The 23,118-nt window shown below is 45.2% G+C and overlaps 1 protein-coding gene across 1 annotated transcript; it reads left to right on the top strand.

Moving 5' to 3' along the window:
• The first annotated feature begins 672 nt into the window (after positions 1–672).
• On the top strand, positions 673–21,578 carry LOC119167362 (chymotrypsinogen B). Its single transcript, XM_037418835.2, has 8 exons — positions 673–1,083; positions 7,097–7,133; positions 7,936–8,015; positions 10,028–10,111; positions 13,705–13,823; positions 14,992–15,236; positions 16,106–16,248; positions 21,332–21,578. The coding sequence occupies exons 1-8, from the start codon at positions 1,018–1,020 to the stop codon at positions 21,500–21,502; spliced, it is 945 nt and encodes a 314-aa protein (XP_037274732.2). The 5' UTR covers positions 673–1,017; the 3' UTR covers positions 21,503–21,578.
• The last annotated feature ends 1,540 nt before the right edge of the window (positions 21,579–23,118 follow it).

Genomic DNA, 23,118 nt, shown 5'->3' with positions numbered 1-23,118 from the left:
AGCACGTGGAAGTTTTGGCCATTTCATTTACTTTTATTGCTTTGTGGCCCTGTACCTAGATAAATCTGATTGAAGTTGCTAGCCAAGTCAAGTCATGTCAAGACCCTTAAGACATGGCGCATACCCACGCTAGGGTATTGACCATGAACAGGATAGTTTTCATATAGGAAGAAGAAAAGCAAAAGTGCTCTTCTTCTTTCTCTTGTTGGGATTTACAGAAATTAATTAGATTATCAACATTCATTGCCTAGTGTGTGTGAATAGGGATTCACAACGTTAGCTAAATCTTTTAACCATTGCACTGTAATGGGCGTTAGAATATTATGAATGCGACTTGAAAAGCTGGTCTGTTGCATACGAAAAGTTGAGTAGCTTCGTTGGAGTTTGACAGCTCTTATCGTCTCTCAGCCTAGAGAGAGAAAAACAAGCACAAATAAAAAATGTAGCGAAAAAAAGTTACGCCGTCCTGACAATCTCGAAGGCGCTCGCCAAACATCAAACTTGACTTTCCTCTCGCCGAGGCACAAGATGCTCCAGCCGAAAGGACGTAACCCTGCTCGCACTGAAAAATAATAAATAAACAAAACGTAAACATGTCAGGCGTAGCGGGGACGAAACCACGTTACCGGTCGTTGATATGTTCTCGCCCGCGTCAACCACCGACACGCTGCCCGAAAAGTAGCTTCTCGTCAGCCTCCCGCCATACCAGTTTTTGATGCGTGCGTTTTCGTCTTCTTCCACATTCCCTGACAGCCGGGGTGCTTCGGCCTTAGAGCGTTGCAAGTTTGTTTGTAACAACATAGCAGCACTGTGTGTGCGTTTCGTTTTCCCTCTGTTGACAGGAGCGCGACATGGCGCTGCAACAACGTATACAAAAATAGGCGGGAATGTTCGATTTCGCGCATCCAGAAGCATCGCTGTGGGTATCAGTTTAAGTGTAGCCGGGGTAAGGAGCGGTTCCGGGCGAGGCGCGAGCGACTCTGGTGGTGTAGAAGAAGAATCTTCCAGGCTTTCGACATGGAGCCCGTCCGGTTTGTGCTCTGCCTCGTCGTGCTCCTCGTTGGACACGTGTGGACGCTAGCGGTGAGCCCTTACTTGCTCTGGCCTTTCGAAATGTCGGCCTTGTTCATCAATGCTCGCTACTTGCTTTACAGCGTGCAACGGCTCGGTGAATCGGCACCGAGTGGTTAGGTCCTCTCATCGAGCACTTCTTAGTTACTTAAGTTCAAGTTGTGTACCACCTAGGAAATGATACAAAAGCGAGAGAACGCGTACTTCGAGTTCAAGAGTATAAAATTTTCTTGTTTTCCAAAAAAATCAAGGATGTGTTTCAAAAAAGAGGTGCGTAGTGTTAGTACAGCTACACGCCGCTGTGCTCTATTGGTTATGGTGTTGCCGTCCTGACTGATCGCGGGATTGAATTCCTACGAAGGCGGCTGCATTTTTTGATGGCAGAAATGCCTGAGGCCCGTGCACTGCGATTCGAGAGCGCGTTGAAGCACCCCAGGTGGTCGAAATATGCACAGCTCTCCACTGCGGCGTCTCTCATACCTATATTGTTGTTTGCGGTCTCTAAACCCCAACAATTATTATGTAATGTGATTCAAACTTAGTGCAGGGGTCTAGAGCTTGTCTCAGCTGCATCTGGTGCCGAATCTACGAAATGACGTCTCCTGCAAGATCTGCGTTGTGTTAGTAGGGTGCAGGTTTGAACAAGGTGTTAGCTAACATTGAAGTTCAAAAAGAGGCGTTTTTCGCATCAGCCATTTACGAGGGCTTTTTGACGCGAGGTTTCAGGCAACGTATCGATACTGACAGTGCTTAAAGCAATAAACAGGAGCGAAAACAAGCCCCCGCTCGCCCCCCCCCTCCCCCAAAGCTTACCATATTTAACGGAAGAGCTCGGCCCCTCCTCGGCGTGCGCATTGTAGCACTTCAACACTCATTCGAGATGCGCTAGAGTTTAGTTTTTCGAGAGTAGGGCCTCGAGTGAGAAAATCTTTTTTTAATCGACGTTTTTTTTTATTCACGGGTGCGAGCAAAATGAGAAAACAGGTATCATCGGGCTGCTGCATGCCTTAGCTGAATAATCTACACACAACGCGTCACAAACCCCGTTCAACTAAGCTTTTTAGCACCTCATAATTTTTTATGAGGCACCAGAGCATGAAGGTAAAACTTCTTCGAAGTTTTAGAAGGTTCACTTTATTCTTTTTTATGTTGGCAGACAGTTTCCATTTGTTTAGTTGTGCATTAGGAGGCTGGTATACTACCAATGCCCAAGAGCGTAGGCAAATATCTTTTTCAAAGGAGGGGGGGGGGGGAGAGGAGCTTCTTTGTCAGAAGCCGGGGCCGGGTAGCGACAAGGCAAATATGAAGAAAATAGAAGGTAATACAAACAAATAGAGAAAAAAAGACAGAAAAGTAGAAAAAAAGAGAGAACGAGATAGAGAATAATAGAAAAAAACGAAGTGAAACGGAGAATGCTGTCCATCTCCGCAATTCCCTCCCACTTGACACCACTTCTGCAAAACTGGCTTGATTTACCGACCGTTAAAAAAATTCCTGTTTTCCTATAGTGCTTGACTGGATCAGCACGTTAAGTAGATCACCTAATTACTACATTGTATGAACTCAGCTATTCTCCCACTTCAGTGTTGCGAGACTCTACACCTTCATTACTGCTCATTCAGTGATGTGAGACTTTTAAACCCTAATTACTGACCCTTCAGTGATGCCAGACTTTTGAACCTTTGTTACTGCCCTTTCAGTGATGTGACACTTTGAAACTTAATTACTGCCCCTTCATAGAGGTGAGACCTGGAACCTTAATTACTACTGCCCATTCAGTGATGTGAGACTGAAATTATTTGCTGCCCATTCAGTGATGTGGAACTTTAACATTTAGTTGCTGCCCACTCAGTGATGCGAGACTTAAAAACTTAGTTACAGCTAATTCGGTCATGCCAGATATGGAACCATAATTACTGCCCCTTAAGTGATGCGAGACTTTGAAGTATATACCCATTCATTGATGCGAGACTTTGAACCTTAATTAATACCCACTCAGTGATGAGAGACTTTCAATTTTAAATACTGCCCCTTCTGTGTTGCAGTACTTTCAACCTTAATTACTGCCCACTCAGTGATGCCACACTTTAAAACCTAATTACAGCTAATTCAGTCATGTCAGATATTGAACCTTAATCACTGCCACTTTAGTATTGCGACACTTTAAAACCTTAATTACTGCCCCTTCAGTGATGCGAGACTTTTGAACATTAACTGCGGCCCCTTCAGTGATGCGAGACTTTGAAACCTAATTACAGTTAATTCAGTCATGCCAGATATTGAACCTTAATTACTGCCCCTTTAGTGATGCGACACCTTAGAACTTTAATTGCTGCCCCTTCAGTGATGCGAGACTTTGAACTTTAATTACTGCCCACTCAGTGATGCGAGACTTTTGAGCCTTAATTGCGGCCCCTTGAGTGATGCGAGACTTTAAAACTTAATTACAGTTAATTCAGTCATGCCATATATTGAACCTAATTACTGCCCCTTCAGTTATGCGAGATACTGAACCTTAATTACTACCCACTCAGTGATGCGAGACTTTAAAACTTAATTACAGATAATTTGGTCATGCCAGATTTTGAAACCCAAGTACTGCACCTTCAGTGATGCGAGACTTTTGAACCTTAATTACTGATCTCCAGAATGACAGAAATGTGGACGCTGCTTATGAAATGTGCGTGTGTGTGTGTGTGTGCGTGTGCGTGTGCGTGTGCGTGCGTGTGTGTGTGTGTGTGTGTGTGTGTGTGTGTGTGTGTGTTTTCAATGCAGTGAATTGCCGAGCGATAGTTGGTTTGATATTTTGCATAGAAAAGCGAATGCTCGGAAGGAAAGGAAGACTACTTAGAAGAAAGACGCTCAACCTGCAACTGAGTTCATTTCGGAAAGCGTCTCACCACTAAAACAAATGCGCCGGCACAGTCACACCAGATCGTCACTCAATAAAAAAAACAAGTATTTGGGTAAAAAAACACGTTAACGATCTATGATAACACGAAGGGGGTATGTTTAATCAGTATGCAGGCTTAACTGCTTTGAGGCAAGTTTACTTCCTTCAAAGTTAGATGCACCGAAGGTGCACTGGTACACGCTTCTGCGGTGATCTTAATTTGTTTCGCTTCAATACGATCTATCTTTCACGTCTGCCCTTTGCCCTATACCATGATGTCTGCCTCCTCGAAAAGTGGAATGCGGCCGCATGTACTGCAAGACGTGTACTGCAATACTTATAAATAGCCTTCCTTTCCTTGTAATCCTTCGCTCTTCTACGCCAAGTGTTCATTTTGTTTGTTTGTTTGTTTCTTCCGTGGTTTGATTTTAACACACGGTGACCGCTTGGGTTGTCTCACGAAATAAGCCTTAGAAGCAAGAAGATAAATCTGTGTAGCTCATGAAATGCTCTTTAGGAAAAGTAAAAAGAAACGTGTATGGGACGACGATCGTCCCGGGTGGGCCCGAGATCGAGAGCTGCACGCACCCGGTCTTTGAGACTTCTGACTTACTTTAACGATCCCGTATTGGCCTAACCACTCTTCTTTTGTTGAGCGTCGTAGCGCATGCACAAAGCACAAGAGAGAAGGGATAGACCCTATAGGAGACCTTGTGTATGTCGTATATCCTTTCTTTCCCGCCCTTTGTTAAAACCCTACGAAGCTTCGTAAGAATTTTTAAGACGAAAGCCTTAGACGCCTCATTAAACGCGAAGCTTAACCCTCGACGTCCAGCGGCGTCGGGTACGAGTGATGAAAAACTTGGTCACGAGATAATACCACTGATCACCAAAATGGCTGATGTCACCTTGATGTCCTGGGATGATGTGACCAGATCGCATCAGAACTTGTTCAGGGGGGGTCTGATCACGGAGGCAGCGCAAAGTAAGGTACTTGAGATGCATCTGATCTTGGAGGAAACGTAAAACAAAGCTACGTGCAGAAACCTTTCTCGGTGGGTGGCGATCGAGACGCCATCAATACACCGGCTGAGAGTCTTGCACGACACAGGTGGATGGACAGTTTTTTGTTTGAGCCGGCATAGAGGTTCCAGGATACTTTACACAGTCTCATGATAAAACTTGAATCAGAATAAAGCAGCTTATTTATTTTCATTTATCAAACAGCATATGACGCTCTTTGGCAGGTAATTATCATGTGTTATCTTTCTCACAAAAGCCTCCGGTCATCCGATCATAGTTATGGCGTGCGTTGCATATTTTATGGCGAAGCTCGGCTCCCCAAATTTTTTAACGTGCGTGAATGATATTTTTGATATTTATTTATTTATTTATTTATTTATTTTGTTAGTTAGTTAGTTGGTTAGTTAGTTAGTTAGTTAGTTAGTTAGTTAGTTAGTTAGTCAGTTAGTTAGTTAGTTAGTTAGTTGGTTAGTTAGTTAGTTAGTTAGTTAGTTAGTTAGTTAGTTAGTTAGTTAGTTAGTTAGTTAGTTAGTTAGTTAGTTAGTTAGTTAGTTAGTTAGTTAGTTAGTTAGTTAGTTAGTTAGTTAGTTAGTCAAAGTTTGGAGTTGGAAATGAACAGCACCTATTGAAGCTGCGCATGCAAGCTATCTTTTTATTGCTCTATTCTTTCCAACGCTGCGCTGAATACAAAGTAAAAGCTACCTTTTTTTCTTAAGAAAACACAATAAGGGCTTAAAATTGCGCTCGTTTTCCCTGCATACAGTCCATATGACATGCATGCTTCCCTCCCGGAACCAAGAACACATAGATGACTGTTTAACAGTATATTCGTACTCCATGTTTTGGTGCAGTCGTGGGATTTACAGGTGATTTAGCTGTCGGTTGTTTTCGTTTTTTTGGCCCTCAGCGAGGTAAATGTGAGGCCCGCGGGACGGCTCTTTGCTCTCCTACAGAAAAATATCAGGTACTCTAAGTTGTTGACCACACACAAGATGCCGAGTGAAGGCTACTCTATCCTAGAGTAACATAGTAAACTATGTTAATCTATGACTCTATTTTTAAGCGGCCATGGCAGAGTACTCATTTTTGAGCATTAAGGGAGTACTGTTGCGGAAGTAGCACTGCTTACTACGGGAATGTGCCCCACTCTGTTGGGCATATATGTATGCGAAGTACTGCAATCTCGTGAGAAGGGTCTCAACCTTCAAAACTTTCTCTGCCATCGATCGCTGATGTCAGGGACCTGAAACACGCTGCCCACGAACCTAATGGAGTATCACGGCATCACGTGGAGTTAAGCTTTGTAACTTCGCCAAACGGTGTACTCGGGTTATTCATGCCCCAATTATTAGAGCTTTATTCGGACAGGCTACAGACATGAGGCATGGTCTGAAGCATTTTTGTGGTATAATTACTGGTGGCTCTTTATCGTGTATTATTACCGCTAAACTGCCAGCGTTTCTGTGATGGTGTTGTAAGTCAGCCTCGCTCGCTCAAGGGTTCAACAACAAAAAACGTTTGTCCAATTAGGAGCAGGCAGAAACGAATTTTCTTCCGATAACGGAACTGATAAACAGTGCTCTAGAACTGCAGGGATCATGGGCAAGCAAGAGTTACTTTAGTACTTTAGTGAATACGTCCGCAGCTACGGTATGTATAGGCGCTCGACCAACGCATTACACGATACTCCTGTAGTGAACAACTGGCACTGCGGTAGCAGTCGGCTTCTGCGTCGTAAAAGTAGCTGTAGGCACGGTGGCGATTACTGAACGAAGGAGTTTCGTGTAAGCCTCCTGGGATAATTGGAATAAAAAGCAACGTAACGCGACAGCTCACATTACCGAAAAATGTTACGAATTGGTTACGAGTAGGTTACTGAATTACGAGCGAAAGAAAAAATTACGCGGTACCAGTCACGGCCTGAGTTGTAACGTGGTACCTGAAGCAGTGGTATAAACGGATGCATCCGGATAAGTCTGTGTTCTTTGTAGCGGTATCTCTTTGCGATGCCTCGTTGCGTGGTTACACGTGCCAGGCAATATCGTGCCATTTTACGTAATAACTAGTGTGACTACAGACTACGGGATTCATAAACTTTTTCATGTGCAGGTGACGCAGGGAGAACCAAGCGTGGATTCAGTCAGAGGTGAGACGCACATTGTTAACACTTGGTTATTGGGTAATCGTATGTATATGCTCAATATAATGTGTTTCTTGCGTTTTTAGTATTTCGTAAAGCCGGCATTCTGTGGCGAGTTGTAATATTAATTATTTATTTATTGTTCATTTATTTATTTGATTCGCTTACTCATTTGTTTATTTGAGTGAGTGAGTGAGCAAGTATTTACGTGACGTATTGACGGGTAAATACGTGACTGCGTTTAATAAGGGGAGAATAAGCATGGCAGGGCGCATCGAACTGGCCGTGGTAGCTTGGCGCATGAGGTATTGCGCCAATCTTGAGGTTGAGGGTTCAGTTATTGATCGAGGGGAAAGAAAATCTATCCCAGGGGAGATGCTGAAAAACAGATAACAATGTAAGTGGATGCGGTCGCGCGTCGAAGAAACGCGGTATGTCAGAATTCATGCGGAGTTGCCACTACAGCATGTGTCATAATTATATTGTAGTTTTGACTCACAAAATCACAAAAATTATTATTACCTGCAACCACATAAAAGTGCCAGCAAATTAGTTACAGTGAGAACGTCAAGTGACCAGCGAGTGAGCGTGCAGACTGTTCATTTCGCAGAGTTTTTTGCATATTTAAGCTTTTTGCAGCTTCTTGTATGTATACCTAAATAGGCAGCCAAACCCACATAGTTTTCCTGCAGATCCCAATGAGTGCTTACTACGCACTCTCATCAAATGTTATCGTATTGGGGCGGCCAATCCTGCCTTATCAGTCGTACACGCGCAACCACTCCTCCTCGCTTTTTTTCTTTCGCAGTACAACGGAGATGCGGTCAGAATGCAGACACCAAGGTGGTCGACGGCAGCACGCTGTCCACCAACAAGTACCCGTGGGTGGTTCGTTGAACAATTTCTATTACATTCAATCGTCATAGCATACACAGTCTGCCACAGAGATAGGATGAAGCTAAAATTTCCATCCAATATTGTTTCTATAGAAACAATTATGAATGCAAAATAATGTGAATAATGGTCAGCCTGTTGTTTCGGTTTATATATGTATCGAATCAACAAACCGCTCGTGATTTGAACAAATTTTATTGCGCTTACATTGTCATGGCGACACTTCCAGCGCACTAAGAATGTCGTGGACGAAGAAAGTGCAGAAAGGATGATTCGCTTTCCTGGAAGCACAGTTCGCCAAACTCACTTGTGAGTTGGCTCACTTCGACTCACTCAGGCTAAGATGTAGCTGTAAGTCTGAGTCCGAGCCGGTCCAAGTGAGCAATATTTTGGTGATTATAAGTCCGAGTGAGAGTCTCAAGGTCCAAATATATTTCATGAGTGAGTTTGAGTGAGCTACACAATTCTTGCCCACCTAAGCTTAGGAGTAACCGCACTGTCCTGTCTTCATTCACTCTCTTCTTCTCTCTGTCCGGCAATTTTGTAATGTATCGATCCAAACAAATATATTCTTACATTCATTAAAGCTTTGTCGTGTCTCACTGTCGGGCGTTTTCGCATGATTCTCGGGTCAGTTACATTTATTATCCTGGCATGGAGTTTTGTACAAGGGAAGAAATTGTTGGAAAGATGTTGGGCAATATTTAGCGCAAAATAACGCAATGCGTTCCCTGACTTTTAACAATAATTGCAACAATGGAAGTGGTGATGCTCGTGCGCTACAGCGAAATGTCGTATGAGAAAAGTGTACCTTTTTTGTTATTTTGCTTCGACAATAATTTTTTGATCTGAATTCTTAGCTGAGAAGCCGACGTCGAAGCGTGTGGAACCTCTCTGCTGACTATATATGGTGCTGCCACCTGGCAATGGTCCTAGGTTCTGTGCAAGCTCGTGTTTCCGGAGGCCACTGCCAGATGGCGCCTATATCTAAAGCAGTGGCATATCTCTTGGATGAGACCAGGACTTGTGTTGTATGGCCTGCAAAACACTATAATCTTTTGGCGACGTTTGCAGTGAAGCACGTATAGATACGCAGCCAACGTGCTTTTTTGTCGGCAATAGATATTTAACTGGAACATTTGTTTGTGCTCATGATTAAATCATAGCATTTTCATACTAAGTTGGAAAAAAGGCACTGTGCAATTTTGCATGGAGCGGATAATATATATGAATTGTAAGAAGCTCTATCCTAACAATTTCACTCTACTTCAGTTAAATCCGCCTTGCTTCGTAATATATTGAAGGGCACTGACGTGGCCTCGGGCAGTCGTCGTAATAGATGGATTCAGATTCGATTCAGTTCACTCATATAGCATTACTTCCTAATGGCGTCAGGATGCGAGTTGGTTGGTTCTATCCATCGGTAAAACAGCGCAAAAGGAAACATGCAAATGTAGACACGGGATAGTGCTGACGCCCAGTTGCCTTGGTTCATTATGATTATGTGTTTGAGAAGGGAGTATGTAGAGATGCAGGATATTTTAGATGCTTTCCATGAATATAACTGACAAAGGGTATACCTATCCCCGCAACTAACTTTTCTATATCTAAACAAGCCTTGTTATTTGACGCGTGCTTCATTGGCGTGTCGATCCCCCCCACCCCTTTTTTTTTCGTAACCCTTTTCAATGTAGGCTGGTGCATTTTCACAGTAAAGCGAACAAGATGGCAGTCAGCACTGGTCGTGTATTTACTTCTCCGTGTTTTCACATATGGGCACATTATTTTATATCACGATGATGAAGCATGAGGTTTCTTTTAAAAAAAAAACCTTCAATTTTCTGCGTACACCTCGGAGTTTTGAAATAAGCGCGGCTTTTGCATTCAACTCGTTTGTCCTAGATTCATGGTACTAACCCTTCTGTAGCCAACTCAACGAGATCATTACTGCTACTTCTTTCTTTTTTTAATCTTATCTAATCGCTTGCGATCGTGTCACTGTTCAGGTGCGCATCTCCACCTACTACACGCCCATTGATGGGTTCGACCAGAACGGCACCGACTCCTGCTCCATCCTCAAGACTGAAATGGTGAGTCCATTCATCGACTGTGTTCCCATAGTGTCCACGAGGTCGCCTCAGCAAGGATGAACTGCCGCGACTTTCGCAGCTTTTAGCGTTCACTTATTTCGGAGGGAAGCGGCATCATTCTGTTTGGATGAGAGGGTAGTGGTGCTGGTGCCTTCGATAGTAAACGCAAAACATGCGCAAAGAGCACCGCACAGTTGCACCGTTATTAGTATCTCTTGGTGGCAAAAGAAATGAGTGTCTCTACTGTTTCCTTGAGATGCACTTCCGGTCAAGCACTTCCTCCCAGTTGTCCGCATATTCGGAAAGTGTGCTTCAAAAAAGCTTCTCCGAAATCATTGCTCTTTGCTCAAGTTAAGAGTTATATTGGATACACATGATTTAGCAGCATATGTGTATATTTAAGAAAAGTGCCGACCAACTGATAACATAATCAATCTGATTTCATTGTACGACTTCGCTCAACGAAATGTTCTCGTTCTTAGCTGTTGAAATTTTTGCGGCCCCTGACGGATGTGATCTTTGCCACGATTTTCTTTCTACGCGGCCTCAGGAACTCGCTTCGACAGTGCCTTGAAGCACAATTAAAATGAATAGACCAAGCCACACGAACGTTGAGATTCGAATGCTGCCATCAGGCACTTATGTAATGGGTTAGGGGCCCTTCCTAATATTGTTCTTTTTCTTTTAAATGCGCAGCATTTCTTGGCTAACATAGGCGATTTTGAGAGCATCTATTTAAATATATATCCGCTTACATTTGGGTGCTCTCGTGGTCACCCCCTTAACTTGGCGTGAACCAAAATTAGCATGGGAGGGTAAGATGGTTTGACGAATATGACGCACTGGTTAATACATGAATAATGTCCCAATCCAGTCGCGTGCGTCGTCAGACACTTCCCGCCAGACAGTGGCACATACCCCTAGGCGGGTATGTACCGCTGGCATACGGGAAGGTGCCATAGGTGAATGACACTTGGTGTCTAACCGAGGAATGACGAGAACACACATGGGCAATTTTAACGCATGAACGTGAAGCAATACCCGCCATCAGTAGCCTGGATCCAATGAAGGCGTAGAAAAATGTCAGCGTTAAGAAAAACCTGACATAGGCAGCGTTGACCCCCTGATTAATGTAGATAATAAATTTCGGGGTCCCAGCAGGACTCGAACCCAAACATTCTGCGTGTCAGTCAAGCATTTTACCACAGAGATATGCCAAGTCTCGGAACTACTTTTCAAATAGACGCCAGTCTTCCTGAAACGTCAATTGTGGGTACAGTTCTGCCTACCCAATTTTATAAACATTACTTATGTACTCCTTTCATACAGCCACCACGCCAGGTTCACGTCAATTGTGGTTATGTGCCAAGCGCTGAAGTTGATTTATGTAGCAGTATCCAGGGCCAGCATCTTCGCGAACACCAGCGCTTCATATCAGCTTCTGGTTTTGCTAATAAGCATGTTCGAGGACATCGTATTTAAAAGCTGATTATTTAAAAATCTGCAACTCTTCAACATATATGTATGCGTGCAACACTTGTACATATATTTAGCGTCATTTCATTACGTGTCGCTCAATAAAAAAATTGCAACATGGTCACTTTTCTTCCGCATGCTTCGCATAACGTTGATTCCCAGGCACGTGGGATCTGCCGAATTTTTCTCTAACGACTACATTTACGGCATACGTGTTGGATAATCACATGGAGTTTCATACAATAATACCTAGAGAAAAATCTCGTGCTGCGAAAATGCACCCCATGAGAATTGTGGGAAGTAAAGGCTTCGAATCGGATTGTATTAGCTAGACAATTGTCAACGGACCTTGAGTTTCAGTTTCGTTTTTCGCGCACCGTGGGCAACGGGTGCGGTGCAAGGTACTGAGCCAGTGCCTTTGTTGTTCACGTAGGCTGAAGATTACTAGGGCTCCCTATTTGTTGCGACGTTGGAGCTTTGCAGGTTGTATTTGGCAGTTTAAGTGAAATGTCCTCCACTCACCGCTGCGCATAGATCTAGCGTCCCATGCCAGGGCCGGATATTGCATCGAGTTCATGTTTTTTCATGATCGCTTCTTCCCGAAACTCACTTGAATCGCCTGACCCGCCACGGTGATCTTGTGGCTAAGGTACTCGACTGCTGACCCGCAGGTCGCGGGATCAGATCCTGGCTGGGGCGGCTGCTTTTACGATGGAGGCGGAGATGCCGTAGGCCCGTGCGCTCAGATTTGGGTGCACGTTAAAGAACCCCAGGTGGTCGAAAATTCCGGAGTTCTACACTACGGCGTCTCTCATAACCAAATGGTGGTTTTGGGACATTAAACCCCGCATATCATCAATTAAAGTCAGATCTCGGTCCCGCTGCGAAGTCAAAGTGGGAGCGTCCCCATAGCGCTATGAGCTAGAGCATGGTGCTCCGAAATAACCAGCCAAATGCAGTCAGAGTGCTAGATATTGACCAGCCGAACGTGAAATATGTCGTCAGTGTGCTCTTGGGCACTCTGAGACAACCAGTCGAAGATTCCACAAGGGTGTACGCCTCTATGTAAATGATGATCTGTTTTTGTTGTTCTTAAAGGGCCTCTTAACCACTTCGAGTTCAAAGACAAGTGGCTGGTTTCTTGGGGGAGGTGGAAAAATAAAAAAAAGACACTTATTTCTGCAGCCCTTAAGGAAGCACAGCGCAGCATCTTGTAGGGGAATGGGTGACGAGAAATAAAGAGCAGGAAAGCACAAGGTAAAGATAGAAGCAGTCATCACTTCGCGGGTCGCCACACATTCGAGCCCTCACCAACCCTTTCGTAAGCAGTCTCATCCTTGGCATGACACCACAATTATTCCTTCACTTATTCCTTCAAAGCAACTCGCCTATCGGGATATCACACTTTCCCGCTACACGCTGCGCCCCCTCCCTCCCGTCTCGCGCACTTGAAAGCGCACAAAATAAAGAGGAACCAGTTGATCGCGAATGATTGTCACGCGATAAAGAACAGAGAAGGCACGCGACTGCGCAGTAAATTGGGGTAAGATACAACACAATTGGCGACCACTTACGGCCCAGTGCCACGAATTTGGGACATAGCGAAGAACTTCGAGCAAGCAAGTCACGAAATGCATGCCACCTTTCGCTCCGGCGGTCGAGCTTTCACGGGGACCGTAGCTTTCAGCGCCAAAAATCAAGATCCGCCTCGTCTAAGGTTTTTAATGCTAGAACCAATTGTTTTCTAGCTGATGGTGGAGAGTGGGAAGTGCATGCAACAGCTCTCACTTCTTTGTTCTTTCTCACCTGGGCGACGTAAGATCTATCTTTAATAATTCTGTTATTTGGTGTGTACGCACCCAAGAAATGGCACAAGACGTGCTACGTATTTTTGAAGTACTTTTTTTTCGTTTCAAGGTCGTCGCTTTTGTGGCATATAAAGAATTGGTAATGTACAAAAAATGTGCATGAAAATTGCGTTTTAGATTGTTTAAAAGTGGTAAAAGAAAACTGTTTTGATTTTTTTCGGCACTTACGTAATTGAGGCTATAAGGGGTTATTCATCTTATAGGCTGACTTGGGGGACACTTGATGCATCGGTTTCTAATTTTTTTCAGAGCAAGATGAGCACCGCCCGGACGGTGGGCAAGAACACGCAGACCATTGTGTCTCTCTGCGGAGGAACCATGATCACCCGAAGACACGTGCTCACAGCCGGACACTGCCTGCTGCCCGAGTGAGAGTTCACTCTTTCTTCTGGATAGATACCTTTTATATGAACGCGCAGCGATGGGGTAGTGGTTAGAGTGCTAGCCTCGCTTGCATACGCCCCCAGCGGCTGCGAAGCAACAGACCACGGTGGCGGCCAGACCTGCGATGATGCGGAGGGTGCTAGAATCTTTGGGTCAGGAAAGGCCGCCATTGGAACCTGAACTTGACAACGCTTGCTGCTAGAACTTTATCTAGTGAAGCAAGTCGATAGTTGTGCCATTTGAGGAGCTAGAGGATGTTTAAGGAGATAAAATAGCGCACAGTAAGGTTAGGAGGACATATGAGGCTTATACGGTGCCACAGCATTGGTGCGTTCTTTGCTATCATGGCTTGGCTGACAAGAGAGAACTGGGGGTGGGGTCCCTTATCCGCACAAATATAGCTGGTAACAGAGGAACACTATAACATTAGTGAAAGAGGGGTACGTGTCATAATTAAACTGCATAAGAGATACATGATGGAGGTGGTGCAGGTCTATGCGCCTGCATCAAACCATGACGCCGTATTAGTTGAAAGTTTCTATAAAGACGTGGACAGCAATGAGTAAGGTAAGAACACAGCATACTATACCTACGGGTGCCTTCAATGCCAAGGAAGGGATGAAGCAGGCTGGAGATCAGGCAGTAGGGGATTCTGATATGGTACTAGAAATGACGAAGGGATAGAATTTACAGGACGCAATTATGTACGGAAAATCTCACAAAAACGAGTGAACCGTAATTGGACATGCACGAACGCTAATGACGAAAGTAAGTATGAAATAGAATTTATACTGAGTGCACACCCAGGCATCGTGCAGGATGTGGAAGTGCTTGGCAAGGTGTGATGCGGGGATCATATAATGGTAAGTTCTCGAATTCATCTAGACTTGAAGAAGGAAAGACAGAAATTGATACGCAAAAGCTCAATCAGTGAGATATCACTGAAAGAGAAAGTACGGGAATTTAAAGTTTCATTTCAGAACAGAAACCAATCTTAGCTTTGATGCAATGAATGATAATCTGACGAGTATCATGCGGCAAACATTGACGTTGCTGCCATCTATGTCTGTTTCTATAGAGAAGCGGCGCAGAAGGCATTAGCTGATAGAATGCCCCCGCTAAATTGACTTCTCTTACATTTATCTTACCCAGAGAGTTCAAGCCTCGCTACGTGGTCCGCTACGGCTCGACGCGCACTTCCCGCCAAGCAACTGCCTTCGTGAGCAAGGTGTTCAAGCACCCTAACTGCCACCTCGTGAACCAGGACCGAGCCGTCGACGACGTCGCCATACTCGTACTGCGGACCGCGCTGCCTCTGTCACCGGTGTGCCTGCCCCGAGCAGGTGCACCGCTTCCTTCGCATGTCACCGTCGCCGGCTGGGGCAACACCATACCGAGTGAGTGTGCAATCGGCACTCATAGTGTCTGTTAAAAAAGAGGTTACAGAGAGAACCAGAGGACGAATAGCAGACAACACTCGACAGAAGTCGATAGCAGATCTGTGAACCTGTTTCATCCCGATGTCACCAGTTGTGCGTCGAGCAACCATATACGCCTCTAAATGTCATGCTATTTACGTTTTCTCGCCTGCGATATGGGAATCTCCGATTGCGATTCGACCCCGGTCGGAACCGACTTGGTGGGACACGTATGACTCCATTCCGCTTGTTATGCGGAGAAGCCAATCACGATGAAAAAAATTTGATCTCCAGCGGGCTCGTCAACGATCCAAATGACGCCGTGAACCTCCTCTACTTTCGTATCGATGTCTTACAAACTTCCCAATGAGATCAATAACGCTTGAGGTCCAAGCGTGTATAGCCTAGCTATATTAATGGGTTAACTATAGCATGACAGAAGCACACGCCCATGGGGCGCTAGATTTGCACCACAACTGCATTTTTCACGAGGAGAATGGAAGAGAACGTAAAGATTACTATATATTGTCAGGTCATTTAATCACACAACAGAATTTGAAGCTGAGGAAACGTGTACGAGATTTCAATCTTCTTGCATTGCGTTTGGAATAAGCGTTGAATGAAAACCAATAATAACAGAATGCTTAACAGAGTCGTGTATGGGGCGCATTCACTTATTTATTGCGTCCGTATTCGTGCGCAATGTCTTTTAAATGAAAAAAAAATTGCGATAAACTTCATACTCTGCAGGGTTGTATATAATGTCCATGGCACATACCTATTGTCGTAGCCTCTTTCGGTTGCTGACGTTTGTTTGTGTGTTTCTTTGTGCGTGCCTGCGTTTCTAGGCATCGACTCGCTGCAGCTGCCGGAGCTCCTCAAGGAGGCTCAGATGGAGGTCATCGACAAGGCAAAGTGCCAGAAGGAGCACTCGTACGCCAACCTGACGCACCAGATCTGCGCCCAGGCGTCTTCTGGCTTTCCGGGTGTGGTAAGCGCTTTCACAGGCCACGGACCGGAACCCGCTTGAACATTTACCTATACGCCAAAGAAAACGTACAGGCCAGTTCGTAGAAACAATCTGCATCAGTCACGTTGAGGACCAGTTCTACCCCTTGCTTTTTTTTACGTTAACCGGTGATGGCGTATACACCTCCCCTGCGGGGAAACGGATGACCAATCTTAGAGGAAGTAAAGTCCATCAAAGTGTATGAGTGGGTCATATGATTTGAAATGCCGTATCTACTTGCAGTCTGTAAGGGGGAGAGAGAGAGAGAAAACTTTATTAAAAAGTCAGTCAATTGTTCAGGCATGGCCCGTCGCCCCTAGCTGTCGGCCGGAATTCCTTGGGACGCGGCAGCAGCAATGGCTTGACTGATGATGTCGCGCTGGACGTTGGGATCTGGGCTGCAGAGCAGGGCCTCCCAGGATTCTACAGTGTGAGAACCATCGTTTTAACTTTGACATGTCCACACCATGTGGACCGAATTCGCTACCTCATCACAAAATTTACACTGGGACTGGAAAACTGCGGGGTGCCACTTGCTGTAAAGTGCGGGGTTTGGAAAAACCCCGGTTTGTAACTTTCGCCACAAAACCTCGTTTTTTTTACTTAGTGAGTTGTCCGCTCTCGGGTATACTTGCCGATCCAGCCTGTAGTGTGCGACAATTTCATAGTATGTGCGCATATACTCGCTTCTTTGTTCGGTAACTTGGGAGGTTCCAGGGGTCGACCGGTAGGTGAGACCTCGGGCGACGGAATGAGCCTCCTCGTTCCCTCTAAGTCCTTGGTGAGCTGGAGCCCAGACAAGCAGAACCTGTTCTTTGGGTACTCCTACCATGTTTAATATACGGACGGCAGTCTCCGTCACCCTACCTGATTCATAATCTTTCACAGCGTTTTCGGAGTCGCTGATGACCTCCCCTTTTGGCTGATGGCCAAAGCTATGGCCACTTCCTCGGCCTCTACAGTCTCGACACCAAGGACTGTGCAGCATGCAATCCGGCCACCATCTTCTCTGACCGCCGTCTGTAAGGGATATCGCGATCTTTGTGAGCTACAACACGGAAGTGCATGGCCGGGTGCACTGTGTGGGTGTAGAGCGGCACCGATCGTGACATGTTTTCGAGTTGTGAAGGGAGGATTTGGTTCTTTCCAGTATTGGAGGAAAGAATATATGTTGCCTGTGCTCATTGGCTCTATTGCTTTCATGCTGCTATGGCCCTCGCTTTATTCAGTGGTGATATATCAGCCTAGAAAATCTCTTCGCAGGCTAAAGCAAGCAAGTGGGCATGATGCGCGCTCGCAGGAAACGTGAAGATCGCTCTCAAGAACGCGAAAATATGGCACCATCACCGCCACCCTACAACCTAGCTGTGCGATCAGCCAAGCGCTCACGTTGTGTGGCTCATAATGAGCGCGATAGTACAAATCACTCACGGATCTTTTTGTGGGCGAAGCAGTTTCAGGGTGGCGGGGCTTGTCCAGTGTCTGTACGTCACAAGGTAACGTGCGGTAATTTGAGACACAAAAGAAGTTTAACGATAGACTAATATTTATCGTAATTGTGACCAAACAGCATGAAACTCGCACAAGAACAAGCCTGTTGTACTAGTCGGGGACTTTAACATTGTCATTATGAACATTAGGACCTAACTTTGTCATCGATTCTTCATGTCACTTTGTGACACAAATATGAGGCGACGCTCAATTAACATACGTGAGAAACAAAAATGGTTTATTAATAGACTAATATCAATCATAAGTGCGACACACCCATATAAAACATCTACAGGTACAGACCTCTTATACTATTCGGCGAATTGAACATCGACATTATGGACCTTAGATAGCTTCACGCACTTGTTACAATTCGCTTCGTGAATATGCATGAATATTTTTCTAAAATAAAAATGAACGAATGAATGAATGAACCGTGCTTGCTACGGGGAGTCATTTGCGGAAAGTCAGTACCTACATGGCCAAAGATCTGACACAAGACTCTCGATAAGCGTACTTTATGCCAAAAGACAAAAGCCGTTGACGAACGTCTATGCAGGGCACTTAGTGCGCTCATTTTCGCCAGAGAGTTTAAGCTTACTCAGAGCACAGATTTATTGCTAGTAACCTGAGGACATTCTCTGGGCGTGTACAATAGCCTTTAAGCAAAAAGACAGCTCTAATTGGCTCCAACAGATGCCGTACGACGAGCAAATTCCCAGTGTGGTTCCGATAGTGGAGGTTCAAGTACTCAAAATTGTGAAACGCTTTTGCTGAACACACAAATATTACTCGTGGTGTGAAATTACCTTGATGAGCAGCTGGAAAGACATGGCGAAGAGACTTTCAATCGACAATGGCACACACGTTTCTTCAGAGTGAGGAAGGGACAGCTGGAGTTTCCAGTTCCGAACTAACCATGCGCCCACTCTAGTACGCACGCATACGTGGAATTATCTGAAATGTCAATAACTCGATCGATTTCTGGTTTTCTTGTAACATTCAGATACACATGAATGAATTGAATTCGAGTTCTCCTTTGTAAGATGTATACACTGTTTTCACTTGTTTTCAGCGTTTCGTTTGTTTATGTACAAGTTACGTGTACAATAAAACTTCCATTTCACTAATTAACACCGTCGCCATCTTCTGCTCAGTCGATGTAATCATGCTCACGCCCCTCTCTAGTTTCCGATAGCTTTATTCATGTAACGTTGGTTTTGTATGGGAAAGTTCGGAAGCTCTTTCGAGCCGAAGCATCCCTATGGACCAAGGCCGGCCCACCCATGACAACGGTGTCCGTTGTCACGGGGAGATGCGTGAATGTGAACAGAGTTACTGAGTCGCCCCTTCGGAATGGGCACCACTCTAGAATCACTCTACATTTTCGCGACCCCGAAATGAAATGGAAATCGAATGGGGACAATGCTTGGAAGAACGGAGGGGGAATGTAGTTAAGCGTCTTTTGCTCGTAGTGCGATTGGAATGTAATTGCGTCTTTTTTTCTGAAAGCGGAGCACGTGTGCGTTTACGCGTTATTGTTTCTTTTTTCAGGCTTCATACGTTAGTAGGTCAGAGCATCAAATTTAACAATAAAGCTGTATTATAAATAAAATGACTTCGCTTATTATGAGCATGGTACGTTTCTATGCAACAGGCCTACTACAATTCTGTACTTCTGTAGATTGTGTTGCTCCGAAGTTCGCCCCCCCCTCCCCCCAAACGCTTTCTATTTTCTTACGCGACAGCGTTAAAAAGCTCGTTTCGCAGGAATCGCGGCCTCGGTGTCGTTTATTCTGAGTGAAAAATCACGTTGTCCATGACGTAAAATTAAGAAATATGGAAACAAAATACATAATAAAATACCCTGGCTCTGGTAGAGGATTGAAACCAGACCTTTTTTGTGGCAAGCAGCTGCTCTATACCACACAACCATGCGTCTACTTCGGAACACAGAGAAAATAAATTCCTGTGCTCGTAAATTCAGTGAAAATATCTTTCATGCTTTACAAACACGTGCATACTGTATACAGTCTCTATAGTACTACATGTAATAGAGCAGTATTATTGCGTGGTGCAAGCATTTGGACACCAGCACATAGGTGATTGAAACCGTAGTTGAGACGGAAAGGAAGTTTAACTGCAGACTAGTAATTATCATAATTGTGACGGAAAAATGTAAGACACGTACCAGCACAAATCTTTTATATATAGTGGGTGACTTCAACTTGAACATTATGGTTAGTAGAACCTAGCCTCGTCCACTCGTCATCAAATTCATTTCGTGGAAACGCGTGGATTTTTTTTTATGTCCTACCAATATGCTCAAGTTTCCACACTAAGCACTTCATAACCCTCACCCTACCACCATGATCCAGGCACACACTTTGGGCGTGTTCTTCAACGAGTATGATGCGCGCAATTTTCCCTCGCCACTTTTTTCACATGCATTGTTAAGAACGTGATCGAAAGGCGTGTTTTATTGGGAGCACGGGCGAGTGCCGGATAACGCAAGTGTTAATGAAGGCAGGTGATGGTGATCGCGAGTGTACTCGCCTAATTCAATTCGCGAATGTCAGTAGAATTATGTGCGTGAGTAGGACAAGTTAGGTTCTACTAGCCTATGGGAGCATGGGTGGGGCTGGTTGGGGTGAATGGTGGTGAATACGATGCAGATAGACAGGTTAGTCAAAATATACTCAGCATAGCAGAGTGTCACCCGGTCTCTTATGCGTGAGTCTAAACTGCCTCGATCACAGAAACCATGGCCTTCCTCGTTTTTTTTTATCTCGCTCAATTGTACCATCCCCATCCCCTTCTTCTCCACAAAAACTTTCTCGCCTAACCCTGTTGAGCACTTCCTCCGAAATAGAAGTTTTTGCAATCTTTCTGCCCCTCAAGTGGACTTGCAGTGCGTTCAGCATCGGCGTTGACTTGACGTCACGACGACTTCCTGCGAAGATGTCACCGTGTGACGTCTCGATGGCACACTATGGATGGACTACCACTAGCATGCCTATTTGAAGCGAAGTCGTGTTTGATTGCTTTTGACAGTAACAAACTAGGACGAAGGAAGATGACATATGAACACGCGGAATCTAGTAAGTGCGATCCACGTTTGTCACGCTCCAAGGTGACAAAAGTGACAATGATGTCGCGAAATTTGGCAATCTGTAGCGCCTAGATGATGTTACATGATGACGTCGTTGCATGATTATCTCTCGCATCACTCCGTGCTGTGACGATGGTCCATCTCCGTGCTAGATGATGCGTCCCACTCTTTCGCCTTGATATTCGCCCGTCTCGTTCGTACAGCTGTGAGCATCGTTGGTGGTGTCGCCTTAGCTATCCCCCCTCCCCCCCTCTGCCCTAACCCAACCCGAGAGGAGTGAGAGGCGGCCGTGCCCGGTCACTATGACCTTCAGGCCCAAAGGGTCCTGGTCCGGAGGACTAAGCTTGCGGCTGTTCTAATGGGGTCCCGGAATAGGGACTACAACCGCAGTGGAGTTTCTGAAGAGCCACCTCTCTTGTTTTTGTTTTTTACTCGCTCTCTTTTTCTCCTCATTCCTCACAGGGCGACTCTGGTGGCCCCTTGATGAGCAAGGGTTCGTCGGGAGAGTGGACCCTGGTGGGCGTCGTCTCATGGGGCAACGAGACCCGCTTCAGGTCATCTCCCTTCGTCTTCTCGGACGTCTCGGCCCTGCTTACGTGGATACAGGACATCGTCGCGATGCCCGTCTGGTAGCCAGCAGAGTGAATTGTCGACAAGCAGCTTGGGGATATGGGCTAATAAAGCGAGTGACCGGTGTTGTTTCAGTTCATTATTGTTATTTGCTTGTTTTCCTGTGTGCGAGTTCTATTTATAGGTCCAGTTTGCCTGTTTTACTACCTGGTAAGAGCGCATTCCCTTCCTATCTGTATGCTTACCAGATTACACATTGTATCGCTATATGTGGTCGGAATGCTTCTGTCATGTTTATTCAGCGTAGAGCCCCACAACTTGTGTGTGTGTGGGCAGCACTGCGTAGGCGTCCTTAAGAAGTTACTTAAATGACAACATTCGCGTTTCGTGTCAGAATTGGTTACTTTTGCGCAATTCGAATTGCGCATTGCTCTAAAATCATAGCTGCTTTCCTACATATGACTTGACGTCTGGGTTTGCCCCATTATGTTTTAAATGCGAAGCATTTCTTTGCGTACTGCAAGCACTTTTGGCGTCTGTCTATCTATCTATCTATCTATCTATCTATCTATCTATCTATCTATCTATCTATCTATCTATCTATCTATGTAGCCGCTAATGTCCGGGTGCTGTCGTTAACCCCTTAACCTATTATTGTCTGAATTCTTTTAAACTACCAAACAAAATGGAAATTGTCCTCATTCTGCACCTTTATATAGCAACCCTTATATGATTGCGCAGCTTAACTAAGTCGCAACTTAAATGCATACTTTTAAGTGTGTCACAAATTCTCCATACGCCACAGAAGAGAGGACCTTGGAACAAAAAACGTTCTTCAGAATTACGTAACATGTCGGGCGCCACGTCTCATTTGCGCGCACCAAATAAACACAATTAATGAAGATGAAAATTGCGTGACCCAGACGAGACAGAACGAAGAAGTAAAGAGATGTTGCACGCGCATCGCGTTCTTCGTCATCAGCTACAAAACAATCGGTTCTAGCATAAAACAGCTTAGACGAGATGGAGCTATATTTTTAACGCTGAATCCTACGTTCCCCGTGAGTACTTGACAGCCGGCTTTAAAGGTTGCACGCGTTTCGTGACTTGCTTGCTCGAAGTATTTCGGTATGTCCCGATTAGGCCTATGTCACCGGCTAGTTTCACTATGCCACCGCTGCCGTGATGCATGCCGGTAGTTATAATCATCCGTACACGCACCCATGTATTCGTTGCTGCGGCGGACCGCATCAAAGTGAGATTTATTAGTGAGGTTTAAAAAAAAGTTCGGTGGCGTTGCAGGCACCATGTGAATTTTAGAATAGCATTTGCCAACCCCCTGGGGAAACATCTAGGAAATTTAGCCTCCCCGCAAACCCAAATGCACGGAAGCTACACATAGCCTCGGCACCAGCCCTTTGCGAGCCTTGCGGGCCGCACGCTATTTCGGATTTTCTGCGGACGGACCGCAAGAACGAACGGCGGCTCGCGTTAAAACGCACGTGCAGTGGCAACGACCGCACCGCAAAGGTCTTCGGTGCGCTATTCTAAACTTGCCTATTGACTTTCCTTCATTTTACTCGATGGGTGGATTCGCATGTGTTCCTGGATGCTTCAGCAACAGTTCGAAACGAAAGTACTCCGAATTTCACGTGTTGCCGAAAGAAAGGAAGCTGCGG

The sequence above is a fragment of the Rhipicephalus microplus genome, chromosome 6 (genome assembly GCF_043290135.1).
Source record: "Rhipicephalus microplus isolate Deutch F79 chromosome 6, USDA_Rmic, whole genome shotgun sequence".
NCBI classification, from domain to species: Eukaryota; Metazoa; Arthropoda; class Arachnida; order Ixodida; family Ixodidae; genus Rhipicephalus; species Rhipicephalus microplus.
This window is presented reverse-complemented; position numbering and strand designations above follow the sequence as displayed.

Excerpts from the sequence above, each read along its gene's own strand:
- LOC119167362 (XM_037418835.2), top strand. The coding sequence starts at position 1,018 with ATGGAGCCCGTCCGGTTTGTGCTCTGCCTCGTCGTGCTCCTCGTTGGA. Across the intron at positions 7,134-7,935 it reads AAGCGTGGATTCAGTCAGAG|TACAACGGAGATGCGGTCAG; the intron begins GTGAGACGCACA and ends TTTCTTTCGCAG. Across the intron at positions 13,824-14,991 it reads GGACACTGCCTGCTGCCCGA|AGAGTTCAAGCCTCGCTACG; the intron begins GTGAGAGTTCAC and ends TATCTTACCCAG.